This window comes from Mirounga leonina, unplaced genomic scaffold (assembly GCF_011800145.1).
Source record: "Mirounga leonina isolate KUSES-001 unplaced genomic scaffold, KU_Mleo_1.0 Mir_82, whole genome shotgun sequence".
NCBI classification, from domain to species: Eukaryota; Metazoa; Chordata; class Mammalia; order Carnivora; family Phocidae; genus Mirounga; species Mirounga leonina.
This window is the reverse complement of record NW_023270825.1, coordinates 14,764,497-14,778,461: the sequence shown is the minus strand read 5'-3', so window position 1 is coordinate 14,778,461 and position 13,965 is coordinate 14,764,497. Positions and strand designations below refer to the sequence as shown.

General features: G+C 38.9%; 1 protein-coding gene across 4 annotated transcripts in view; it reads left to right on the top strand.

Annotated features, from left to right (window-relative positions):
• Window positions 1-13,201, top strand: part of SPATA7 (spermatogenesis associated 7) — a 45,133-nt gene extending 31,932 nt beyond the window's left edge. For all 4 annotated transcript variants that reach the window (XM_034992363.1, XM_034992362.1, XM_034992361.1 and 1 more), the window contains 7 exons: window positions 1,842-2,323; window positions 3,439-3,505; window positions 4,880-4,995; window positions 7,038-7,091; window positions 8,460-8,537; window positions 12,172-12,229; window positions 12,483-13,201. In XM_034992363.1, coding sequence (XP_034848254.1) covers window positions 1,842-2,323; window positions 3,439-3,505; window positions 4,880-4,995; window positions 7,038-7,091; window positions 8,460-8,537; window positions 12,172-12,229; window positions 12,483-13,052 — 1,425 coding nt within the window. In that variant the 3' untranslated portion in view covers window positions 13,053-13,201. The remainder of the gene's footprint in view (window positions 1-1,841; window positions 2,324-3,438; window positions 3,506-4,879; window positions 4,996-7,037; window positions 7,092-8,459; window positions 8,538-12,171; window positions 12,230-12,482) is intronic.
• Window positions 13,202-13,965: the final 764 nt, after the last annotated feature.

Genomic DNA, 13,965 nt, shown 5'->3' with positions numbered 1-13,965 from the left:
ACAGTTTCACCATCAGAAAAAGAGTTAAAATCAGTTTAAAATTCCTCATGGTGTAAAAAATCTAAAATACAGGGACACCTGGCTGGCTCAGTCAGTAGAGCATGCAGCTCTTGATCTTGGAGTCAAGTTTGAGCCCCACATTGAGGGTAGAGTTCACTTAAAAAAAAATCTAAAATATATAATTTTCAGATGCGTCTTCATAATAGACAATATGATGTAATGAAGAGCATAGGCTCAGCCTGGTCTGACTCTGAGACCCTGCACCACCTGAGTTTCTTCATCTATGAAATAAAAGTAGTATTTGTATCATCACCACCCAAAAGTTGATGTGAGGATTAAATGAGTTGTGCATGTAAATTACTTCGAACTATACCTTATACATAGCATAGTAACTTACTAGTAGCAGTGATAGAAGTTCTTAATTGTCCTCTTTTATCCTACTCAGTGGCAAGAACAGTACCTTTCACACAGGAAGCACTCAGCCATTCTCTTACTCAGCTTGTTCATCTTCCTCTTGTTTCTCTCCCCATGAGCTTGGAGGGCAGAGGCAACAGCTAACTCCTAGCCATGTCACCTCAGAATCTGTAACTTCCATGTAACTTCCCTCTACCTAATAAAGTGCCTCAAAGTCCTTTAAAGGATACACAGGTGTTTGGGACGCCTGGGTGGCTCCGTTCGTTAAGCGTCTGCCTTCAGCTCAGGTCAGGATCCCAGGGTCCTGGGATCGAGCCCCGCATCGGGCTCCCTGCTCGGCAGGAAGCCCGCTTCTTCCTCTCCCATTCCCCCTACTTGTGTTCCCTCTCTCACTGTGTCTCTCTCTGTCAAATAAATAAAATCTTTTAAAAAAAAAAAAAAAGGATACACAGGTGTCCATAAAGCCTGGAATCATACTCATTGCATCTTGGGCATCTAATCTGTAAAAGAATAAAATATTATCTATGTTTTAAGACTTTGTGGATACCCTGTAGAAATGGTTCTTCCAAAATTAAACCAGAAAGAAATGGAGCAGTCCAAAACGTCTTCCCTTTCAGCTTTCCCCACTCATGAGGAGAAGTTGAGAAGTTCCTTTTCATTTTGCCACCACCAACAGCGTGATTGAGAAGGGGATTGGTGTTCAAGAGTGGTTTGGAAATTTTCAGATAAAACTGAGATCTACCTGATCTCAGTACACAAGTTCAAGACCATAAATGTAGGTAGATGTTAGTAATTATTTTTTTTTAGTTTCAGAAAGAAAAATGATTGCTGGGGCACCTAAGTGGCTTCAGCTCAGGTCGTGATCCCAGGGTGCTAGGATTGAGCCCCGCTTTGGGCTCCCTGCTCAGTGGGGAGTCTGCTTCTCTCTTTCCCTCGGCCCCTACCTCCCACTTGTGTTCTCTCCCACTTTCTGTCTTACTCACTCTCTCAAATAAATAAAATCTTTAAAAAAAAATGATTGTGGGGCGCCTGGGTGGCTCAGTCGGTTAAGCGACGGCCTTCAGCTCAGGTCATGATCCTGGAGTCCCGGGATCGAGTCCCGCATCGGGCTCCCTGCTTGGCGGGGAGCCTGCTTCTCCCTCTGACCCTCCCCGCTCTCATGTGCTCTCTCTCTCTCTCATTCTGTCTCAAATAAATAAATAAAATCTTCTAAAAAAAAATGATTGCTATTACTTATATTTAGAATTATATTTTTATATATTAATAATTCAAAACCGTGAACAGAACTTCATATATAGTGTTAACATCTTCAGGAATATATGATCTCTAAACCCACTAAGGCAACTATTTTTGGTGTATAATGTGGAGATTCCCAATTAGGTGAATTTGTAAACATAATTGATGACAATCAAACCAAATGTTCTTAGCCCTCAGGAGAACCACAAGATGAAGATGTGTTAATTGGAGAAGTGAATGGATTTCCATCCTTTACAAGGTCACCAAGGTCACCAGTAACTTCTTCAGAGAGACTACACCTAAATCTACCTAAATCTGATAAAGTCCTCACAAATGGTACCGAGAAGAACTCCAGTTCCTCCGTGTTCAACATGGATTACACTGCCTCTGGGCCCAGGAGAGCATGCTCTGGAACTTCATACGGCAAAGGGCCCAAGAGCACATTCCCAAATACCCATCGGTTTCAGTTAGTTATTTCAAAAGCACCCAGTGGGGACCTTTTGGATAAACATTCTGAACTCTTTTCCAACAGACATTTGCCATTCACTCCACGCACTTTAAAAACAGAAGCAAAGTCTTTCCTGTCACATTATCGATACTATACGCCTGCCAAAAGAAAAAAGGATTTTACAGACCAGCGGATAGAAGCTGAAACCCAGACTGAATTAAGCAGGTATGGCACATTCACAGCCAGTAGTAAGTCCTTCAGGGTGTTGTAGAATTAAATAATATTTCTTATTTTATATCATGTACCTAATGTGTCAGACTTAAGGTCTGGTAGTGCCCTTTTGAACTGGATGAGATTAATGTCACTTTTCCTTTTGTATGTATCACTAGAACTACCTGAGTAATGGTTGAAAAGTAGTTATTAAACTTGTCAAGCTCCTTATAAACAGGAATATTACATATTTTAATTTATTGTTTCAAACATGGTATATGCTTTTAAATATACTTTCAGAGAATCCTTAAAATATGTCATCAACTAGTATTTGTGTAAATATGTCTATAGATTTGTGTTAAAAACGGCAAAACAATGGGCTATCAAGGAAAAAAACACTGTTTCTCTGACTCTCCCTGGGTTCCCTTCCTGCAAATATTCAAACCCACTCTTACATAGCAACAACTCCCCAGGAATAATTTAGCCAAGTGGGATAATTTCTGGAAATTAAGTATAATTTGCCTCAATAATATTTTCATATTTGATGGTGCCTGACACATAATGAATATTCAGTAAAAGTTTGCCAAATGATTAAAGAAACAAACAAATCTTATAAAGTATTAAGTGTTAACTGATTTGTGATTATTGTTCCTGGTGTTATTTAAACAACTATTTACCTGGTCCTAGGTTTTAGTTATTTTTAAGAAAGCAAAAAAACAATTTAGGACTAGTATTCTTTTCTCTGGGTATAGATAAGAGGTACAGTAATATCAGATGACTCTGCATTCATTTAATCCCAAGAATTAAGGAATGGGGAGAAGTAAGGAAAGCAAGCATATGGTATCCTTTTCTAATTGTATGTATGACAGCTTTTGAGGATTAATAGTTCCCATTTCCCTAGTCCCATTCTATCCAATGGAAATCTAGCTGCTATTCAAAAAAAAAAAAGGAAAAATAAGCTGTGTAATCCAAACCATGTCTATTTCCTGATTATATAATTAGAAATTACACATTTTATAAGAATAGATGGATTTCATCTCTTATGTGTGAGAGGTTTTTTAAGACTGTAAACTTATCAGGGTGTTTGTATTTTGAAGGCTTGACAATTGCTCCTTTTTAAAATTTTACAGCTTTAAATCTGATTTTGAGACAGTTGACACCAAGAACTTCACAGATTCAGAAGAGAACACAAAGCAGGTAATAAAAATGAGATCTCTTTGTGTGCCACATTGGAATTACAGCTGCTTTAACTTAATAAAATATATATAGCTGTTTGGACTTGAATAATCTTCTGGTGACACTTCTTGCAGATAATGTAGCCAGTATAGAGAAGGACTACCTATTTATACATGGCTGTAGCTCTCTTTGAGTGGCCAGATGGATCCTGCCCAGTCTGGGAAATCATCTGATGCTAGCACTTTTTCTAGATGGTTGGTTGGCTGGCTAGAGAGATGAATAAATGAATAAAATACCTTAAACGTTGCTTTCAAAGATATAGACTTGGATCACTGAAGGAGCCAGAAAAGCTATACGGAAGTTTTTAGTTTCTGTGCCTGTATTTTTTTTTTATTTGCCACTGATTATTGGAAATTATATAAGAATAGATGGTATCATTCTCTTATATTTGCTTTTACTTTTTTCTAGACCATAAGGCTCTTTTTTTATAGTGTTTATGTTTTGAGTGGTTAGCAGTCATTTCTTTTAAAATATTACAGCTTTAAGTCTGATTTTCATATATTATTTTTATTTTCGGTGTATTAATCATACACTTGTGTCCTATTTTAAATTTATGGTTTATAAAAACAGTTTGTCTATTAAAATATCAAACACAGGGGCACCTGGGTGGCTCATTTGGTTAAGCATCTGACTTCAGCTCAGGTCGTGATCTCAGGGTCCTGGGATCAGGAGTCTGGTTCTCCCTCTGCCTCACCCCCCACTCATGCACACTCTCTCCCTCCCTTTCTCTCTCTCTCATGAATAAATAAAACCTTTTAAAAAGAAGTATTTAATAAAATGTCAAACGGATTTCGGGGATAAAAGAATATAATCACACTGAACTTCTGTCTTCTCTTCTGAATGTGGGTAGAGAATTGTCGGTTTCCATCTCAGCCATAAATACCTGTTTGACATGGGCCCTGCCACTCAAAGCTCAAGGACAAATCGCTTATCCTCTGAGAGCTGAATTTTCACATCTAGAAAAACTACTCAACATGTAGGCTCATTGGAGGCATAGGCATAAAGTGCCTAGCCTGAGAAGGCCTCAGTCATGATGGCTATGACTAGCTTGAGATTTAGGAAGACAGCCAGCTCTCTAGACAACTAAATAAACTGAAGCCGAAGTCCACGTTCATGGCATTGTGATCCAAATGCCGATCCTAACCCTGTAAGACTCCGAAGGCCGTCGCCCAACCAGCTGAGCCCCCCGGGTGCCCTGTATCAGCCCTTTTTCCTATGGGATATCTCCCCTCTGCTTCCTTGACTTTTTTGAAATTTGCTATTTTGCTTTATTTCCGCTTTCATGATGTATTTTTGAAGCAAAGCAAAGATTGAGTCTTCTCATTACATCCCCAGGCATCTAATTGTATGACATATGATATCAGAGGAAAAATAGCTCCTTTACCCTTACAAGGGCATGACTTACCGTGGGATGAGAATAAAGATGGCACTCTTCAGCGTTCCTCACCAAGGTAAGCGGGTTACAGAAGTCGCTACAACTGTCTATTTAACTGCTTTCCTGTGTAACAGACATATAATATTTGCAACATAAGTACTACTCTAATTACATGCACTCCAATCTATTTTAGTGTTACACAGTTCAGCGGCAGTGTTAGTTTCACTAAGGAAATTGTACAAAGTAGGTACTCAAGAAAAGTTTAAATGAATTCATTTTGCTAATTCATTAAGAAAGAAAAAGGCGATACTGGCTTGTATTATTTGCCATTGCTATTCCTATGAAAAAGGATTTTCCTGGAGCACCTGTGTGGCTCAGTTGGTTAAGTGTCCAACTCTTGATTTCAACTCGGGTCATGATCCTGGGGTCATGAGATCAAGCCCCGCATTGGGCTCCATGCTGGGTGTGGAGACTGCTTAAGATTCTCTCTCTCTCCCTCTGCCCCCCCCACCCCCTGTACACTTGCACACTTGGAAGGGAGGGAAGGAGGGGGGGAGGGAGGGAGGGAGGAAGGAAGGGGGGGGAGGGAGGAAGGAAGGAAGGGAGGGGAAAAGAAGGAAGGGAGGGAGGGGGAGGGAGGGAAGAAGAAAGGAAGGGAGGGAGGGGGGAGGAAGGAAGGGAGGGGAAAAGAAGGGAGGGAGGGGGGAGGGAGGGAGGAAGGAAGGAGGGGAGGGAGGAAGGAAGGAAGGGAGGGAGGGGGGAAGGAGCGGGGATGGAAGGAAGGGAGGGGAAAAGAAGGAAGGGAGGGAGGGGGGAGGGAGGGAGGAAGGAAGGGAGGGAGGGAGGAAGGGAGGGAGGGAGGGAGGGAGGGAGGGAGGAAGGGAGGGAGGGAGGAAGGAAGGGGAAAAGGATTTTCCTGAAGACAAAATCTGTGGCAGAAATAATACTGAGGAACCTCACGATTTGAGGATTCATAATTCATGATTTTGAACATTCACCATATGCTAGTGTTTTATCTGTCACTGCCGTGTACTGGCACTGTTTTTAAAAACTATGCATCATATTTAGTAATTACGGAATACTACACCTAGATAAAAATAATAGGTTAGCAAAAATGCCTCTGGTAGTTTCAGCTGTCAAATGTATGTCCAGTGTCAGAGATTGTATATGAGATGAAGAAGGTGTAAATAAAGGACTAGAGATTAAAAAGAGGGCAAGAATGAGGTGTCATAGAGCAGACCAGAAGGCCAGCACATGTGATCCCTCAGAGCCTGCCCAGGGAGACGGCACCTGGCAGGGCTGTGGGCGGTTCACTGCTAACCTCTCTTGTCTTGAAATTCATGATGCTTCAGTACTCATAACAAGATTTATAAGCTAACTCTTGAGCCACTCTGCAAATGAATATAAAGAATGGCCTAAAGAAAGGAATATTTATCTTTTCTAGTAGTTTCTATCTAAAAGAAGTAAAAATATTTATAATCGAGCATACCTGAATAAAAAGATTGGAATTAACTAATGATGACATAACTAAATATTGACAAAATTTATCATGATGACCAACTTAAAACAGTTTTTCATGGGGAAGTAATCTGTTTCCCCCATTATTTATATGTTAACCTTAGTCAAAGTGAAATTGTGTGTACTAGGTAAGTGCTGTAGTCCAGTTTGGAAAAGGATTGTGGGAGCACCGAGGTGGCCCAGTCGGTTAAGCATCCCACTCTTGATCTCAGCTCAGTTCTTGATCACAGGGTGGTGAGTTCAAGCCCCACACTGGGCGTGGAGCCTAGTAAATACATACATACATACATACATACATACATACATACATACAGTGAATTTGTAGTCAGAAGACTAATTAAAAATATCTTTGCTACTTACTAACACCTGTCCTTGGCAAGTTAGCCAACCATTCTGCCCCCTGGTGAACTCATCAGTCAGTGGAAAAAATAATACCTACCCAATATACCAGTCGGGGTTGTTCTGAATATTAGATCAGATCATGGATATGAAAGTACTTTAAAAATTCTAAAATACATTATTACTAATATATAATATTATTGAATACTTATTGCATGCCAGTCATTGTTTTGTTCAAATATTGTAATTTTCTCTTTCCAGGGCAGTACGTCAGTATTCCCTGCAGCTTCCTCCAGAGAGAAAACTCCACTCTGAGTAAGATCTTTTTGACCTCTTCATTTTGCTTAGTGGAAATCGAGAATTAAAAATCACACAAACTATTATTAATAAGTCTGGACTGAATACTGATTTCTCTTACAACTAGCTTTGGAGTTCAATCATATAATATACCCTAAATTTGAGAATGATCAGAATTTTCTGAAGTAGTCATCAATCACTTCATCTTTATGTCCAGGGGAAATTTGTCCCTAAGTTAATAATGCCTGCTGGTTGTTTTTTTATATAATTAGTACCCATAAAAATAAATAAGAATAACAAGAGTTTTAGAGAAATGCAGACTTTGGATAGCTCAGGATACCCTTCCAGGAGTTTCTAACCACCAGGTCTTTACAGATAGCATACTTCTATGTTTTAATGTCGTTTTAGTTAAGGTACACTTTTTCAGGGAATATCATCTATTTTATAGAGTTTCATTTATTCTCAAACTTGCTGCTTAAATATTAGAGCCTGAAAATCAGTTTGAAAGTGTAACTTTTTATATAACATTTTAATCCTCTATTATCTAATTTTCTTAATTCTTCCCCTTACATTTACTTATTGAGTAATTGTGTGGTTGCTTGCTACTTACATTTCTATCAATTCACTGATTTCAGCTAATTAAAATCAAATTTATAATAATGTTCCATTTTCTTGTACTAGTTATTAAAATATAAAGAAATGTGCCCACATAATTAAAAATTATCACTGTATTTATATACATAAATTTCTCTACTATCATATTTTTTTCCTCTCCATACATTTTGAGAAAAAAAGAATAATTTTTTCTGCTCAATAAATTTCCCAACCTTCAAACAAGATGCTCTTCTAGGAGCAGAAGAGGATTTCATACTTGAAGTTCTTGCTTCTCTGGATGAGTTTCGTCTTTCCCCTCCTCTAAGTGCCATGCACAGGGCTCACACCTCTGCTGCTTGACATGGTCAGGAGTCAGGACCTGTAAAATGCTTGTCAAGAACACACACCCCCAGTGGTTCACATTTGGTTGCCCTTTTGACCTTGGTTGCTCTGTTTTGTTTTTTGTTTGTTTTGTGTGTGGGGTTTTTTTTAGTTTTTTTTATTGGTTTTTGTTTGTTTGCTGTTTTAATTCCTGCTTGTCTGTTAGTACTGAATGGATGCTATACACATCTATGAAATTTTACTTGATTAGGGAACATTTTCTCATCTTTCTTTGCATAATTTAAGAATGTAGACATAAGGGGGTTTTTTATAACATTCCTCTTAAATGTGAGATAGCAGTATATTTGTCCTAGTAGTGGTAGATACTTTTAATTAGGTACTCGTGTTTCCTATAGTTTTCAGTGTAAGTAGGAAATAATTTTTATGCTGTGTACTGCTTTGTTTTCACAGTGAAGAAGAACTGTTATATCTGAGTTTCATTGAAGATGTAACAGATGAAATTTTGAAACTTGGTTTATTTTCAAACAGGTTAGATTTTTTAAATTATATTATGGTGGTTGAATAGTACATTAAATATTCTTCCTTATCATGTTAATTCCTTTAAGTTATTTCTACATATTAGGAAATGAAAAATTATATTGCTTTCTTGGGGAGGATGTATTTAAAAAAAAAAGATTTATTGGGGCACCTGGGTGGTTCAGTCGGTTGAGTGTCTGCCTTCGGCTCAGGTCATGATCCCAGGGTACTGGATCGAGCCCCACATCGGGTTCCCTGCTCAGTGGAGAGCCTGCTTCTCTCCACTGCCTGCCACTCCCCCTGCTTGTGCACTCTCTCTGTCAAATAAATAAATAAAATATTTTTTAAAAATAAAAAATAAAAGAAGATTTATTTATTTGAGAGAGAGAGCATGCAAGTGGGGGGAGGGGCAGAGGGAGAGGGAGACAAACTTCTCACTGAGCATGGAGCCTGATGTGGGGCTCAATCTCACGACCCTGAGATTGTGATCTGAGCCAAAACCAAAAGTCGGATGCTTAACTGAATGAGTCACCCAGGCGCCCCTTAGGGGGACATATTCTTATAATTGATAGCAAATTATAAAGAATGTTTAATTCTTACCGTATAAGGCAAGTTCACAGTTTGGGGGAGTTACAGAAAAGAACAGATTTTATTCATTTAAATACTGTTATTTCTCTTAGATGCAGAGAACAGATTGGTGGTTGCCAGTGGTGGGGGTAGGCGAAATGGGCAAAGGTAGTCAAAGGGTAAAACTCTCAGTTATAAAATAAATAAGTCATGGGGATGTAACGTATAGAATGGCGACTGTAGTTCATAGTACTCTGTTGCGTATTTGAAAGTACTTTGTGAGAGAGTAGATCTTTTTTTTAAAAAAAAAAAAAAGATTTTATTTATTTATTTGACAGAGACACAGCGAGAGAGGGAACACCAGCAGGGGGAGGGGGAGAGGGAGAAGCAGGCTTCCCCCCGAGCAGGGAGCCCGATGTGGGGCTCGATCCCAGGACCCTGGGATCATGACCTGAGCTGAAGGCAGACGCTTAACGACTGAGCCACCGAGGCACCCCTGTGAGAGAGTAGATCTTAGAAGTGCTCATCACAAGAAAAAATTCTGTAACTGTGTGATGATGGATGTTAACTAGACTTATTTGGTGATTATTTTACAGTATAAACAAATATTGAATCATGTTGTATACCTTACACTAATATAAGGTTAGTGTACACCTCAATTTAAAAAATCCATCACGGGGCGCCTCGGTGACACAGACAGTTGGGTGTCTGACTCTTGGTTTCAGTTCAGGTTGTGATAGCAGGGTCGTGGAATCAAGCCCCGTATCAGGCTCCCCACTCGTCATGGAGTCTGCTTGAGATTCTCTCTCTGCCCCTCCAGCTCATGCTCTCTCTCTCTCTAAAAATTAAATAAATAAATCTTCAAAAATCTATCACAAAAAAAAGAAAAGAAGAAAATGAGGGTTGCCTGGGTGGCTCAGTCAGTTAAGCATCCGCCTTTGGCTCAGGTTATGATCCCAGGGTCCTGGGATCCAGCCCCACATCGGGCTCCCTGCTCAGTGGGGAGTCTGCTTCTCCCTCTCCCTCCCTGCTCCCCCTCCTTGTGCTCTCTCTCTCTCTCTGGCAAATAAAGAAATAAAATCTTCAAAAAAAAAAAAGAAGAAAATGATATCCATATTTGAAAGAAAGATGTAAAACTGTCTTTATTCACAGACATTACATCCATGTAAAAATCCCACAGAGCCTACAAAAAAAAAAATTATAACTATGCAAAAACAAACACTATATCTCTTAGTTGTAATAGACTGGTGAACCAAATTTTTGCTTATTTGCAAAGATCCATCATCTTATTTTACTATTTGAAACTTGTCATGAGAATCAAAAGCAAGCATTTTTGTTAAAACTGTTACTAGTAAAGTGAGAACAAATTAAAAACTAGGTTTATACACTGTAAGTGAAATGGGAAGTTTGCAAAACCAGATTAGATATTGCATATCTTAAGGAAACTATGTGGTCCTGAATCAGCTTGAACATTATTTATCTAAAGTTCACTGGGCACAAAGGTGCACTTAACATTGTGTATCATAGAACTCCATTATTTATACTACATGCTTTCCCTGTTGAAATATGTCAAGTACAACATTTCTAATGAATTATTTCTATTCTTATGTGAAGTTTTTTTTAATTAAACATTTGTATTATTGCTATAAAAAGATACACTAAAAGACCTAAGTTTCGGGGCGCCTGGGTAGCTCAGTCAGTTGAGCGACTGCCTTCGGCTCAGGTCATGATCCCAGGGTCCTGGGATTGAGTCCCACATCGGGCTCCCTGCTCTGCGGGGAGCCTGCTTCTCCTTCTCCCCCTCCCCCTGCTGGTGTTCCCTCTCTCGCTGTGTCTCTCTCTGTCAAATAAATAAATAAAATCTTTAAAAAAAAAAAAAAGACCTAAGTTTCTTGTTTTTTGTTTTGTTTTATTTTTTAAAGATTTTTATTTATTTATTGAGAGAGATAATGATAGAGAGAGATCATGAGAGGGGGGAGAGTCAGAGGCTGAGCAGGGAGCCTGATGCGGGGCTCAATCCCGGGACTCCAGGATCATGACCTGAGCCGAAGGCAGTCGCTTAAACAACTGAGCCACCCAGGAGCCCCTAAGTTTTTTTTTTTATAATAATTCTGTTTACTACTTTTGTTTAAAAAAGGTGGCTAAAAATGTTTTCATAATGGTTATAGAGTTTCAAATTTGCAAGATGAAAAAGTTCTATTGGTCTGTTTCATAACAATGTGAATATATTTAACACTACTTGACATTTTAAAAATTGCTGAATAAAGCAGAACTACTAAATCTAAGATTGGCTTACTTCATTGATAATAACAAATGGTAACAAAGGAGTTGTGTTTCAGCAAAGGTACTGATACATTCATGTGATAACAAGACAAGCATAGTGCAGTTGAAAAATAATTTCTCTGGAGCCAGACACATCTGGGTTAAATTCGCTTAATGGCTTGTGACCTTAGGAGAGAGGAAGTCATCATCTTAGATCATTTTCTCATCTTTAAAATGATCTTTACAATACCTTTCTCTCCAAAAACTGGTCGTGATTAGAGGTATAATGATTGTGTATGTGGCACAGATGTCTGGCCCTTGGTGGTATGTGATGAGTGATGGCTTTTAGGTTATTATGTGGATTTACCATCAGTGGAATTTTTTTTCAAGTATAATTGAGGAAGCATTGTAAAATAACTGTAAGAGAATTTCCTTTAGGGTTTGGTTTGGGGGGTTGTGTATGTGAAAGAGAAGGGGAGGGAGAGGCTTTTGGTGTTTGCATAGATGCGTGAGAGGGAAAACATGCTTTTTGGTGTGTGGCAGGGGTATTGTTGGACCTCTTTTAAAATATTTTCACAGAAATGTAAGTGTTATATAATCTTTCAGAAACAATGGCATCTGTTACAAAAGTTAAACAAAAACAAAAGCCATACTAGCTCCCAAATTGGAGAACTTGACAGAACAGGGAAGGATTAAGTGTTTAGCTTTGGAAAGAAAATACTCTTCAACCTTTAGTAGTTCTGTTGTTGCATGGCTATTTTGTATTTAATTGATTTTCTGATTTTGAGACATTAACATTTCTATTTATCATTTTTAGGTTTTTAGAACACCTATTTGAGCGACACATAAAACAAAATAAACATCATTTGGAAGAGGTTTGTCTTTCTTTAGACATTCATTAGAAAAAATTCTAATATGGAAAGAATTTTAAAGTTTTTCCATAGCCTCAAAAAATGCATTAAAAGCAAGTGCTGTTTTTCCCTTGTACCTTTTGTGTGTATGGTGGGGTGCGGGGGGTGGGTGATGAAAGAAGTATTAACCCTGCTGAGATGAGCAGCACTGCAGACAAAAGTAATTCAATTTGACGAGCCTAATTAATGTAATTATTCCCGTCTTGCTTAATCCTAGGAAAAAATGCGCCATCTGCTGCATGTCCTGAAGGTGGACTTAGGCTGCACATCCAGAGAAAACTCAGTAAAGCTGGATGATACTGATATGCTGAATTTACTTGATTTTGAACAGGCTGAGAATTCAGAAGAAAATGAAGATAAAAGTAAACATGATACCACAATTCAGCAGGAACGTCAAGAATACCAAAAAGCTTTGGATATGTTATTGTCTGTACCAAAGGATGAAAATGAGAGACTGTCTTCACCAAATGAATTTTTCCTACCCATCTATAAATCAAAGTACTCAGAAGGGGTTATAATTCAACAAGTGAATGATGAAACAAACCTTGGACCTTCAGTTTGGGATGACAAAAATCCGAGTGTCCCTGACAGCTTAACGGACCAAGAGACCTCTGTGAATGTCATTGAAGGGGATAGTGACACTGAAAAGGCAGAGACTTCAAATGAATTATGTTGTCTTAGCACAGAACTCTCCCCAGCTCTTCAGCTTCACAGTGTCCAAGATGACAACAGTCATGACATGGCAGGACCGACTCTTAAAATCATGGAAATGAGCATTGAGGACTGACCTTTGGATGTGTGATCTTCATTAATAAATATCCCAAATGGCCAGTAATTCAATATTCCTTTTCCTTTGTTTTATTCTTTCATATATTAAGACTTCTGTATTTGCTTTCTATGCTCTATAATAAAGTACCTTAAATTAGCAGCTTAAAACTACACACATGTATTATTTATCCCACAATTTCTGTGTATCAGGAGTCTGGGCATAACTTAGATGTGTCTGCTCTGGGTCTCAAGGCTACAAGCCAGTGTCATTTGGGGCTACGGTCTCATCTGGAGACTTGACTGGGGCAAGAATCTGCTTCCAAACTCTTTGCAGGTTGTTGGCAGAATTCCTTTCCCTGAGCTGTAGCTCTGAGGGCTTTTTTTTTGCAGGCCATCGGCTGCCCTCAGCTTCTAGAGGCTGCCCACCATTCCCTACCACATGGTAAGCAGCCACAGCATCGCTGCTTGCTTCTTGAAGGCTAGTGAGATATTACATAATGTAATCACAGGAACGACTTTCCATCACCTTTGCTACCTTCTTTTAGTTAGAGGCAAGTCACAGATCCTGCCCACACTTAAGGAGTAGAGATATTATACAAGGGTATGAATGCCAGAAGGTGAGAATCACGGGGTCCCCCTACGATCTGTTGGCCACGATCTCTAAAGTTGCTTTTCAGGGGATGATACTTTACCCAGACATAAGTGATTTTGTATGCAATGGGAAATGGTTTATGATCTGGCATGGATCTTGAAACATTAAGCCTTATCTGTAGTATCTTTAATTTCTTCTGTCTCACTTTCCTGCAATATCTAAAGCTTCAAGGCCTTTCTAGTTATCAGTGAGCTAGGCAGAGTGTCAGCTCCGAAAAATTGTCCCTTCTTAATGAGGGCAAACATTCTATCAACCCAGTTTGATACTCTCTTGGCCTTGT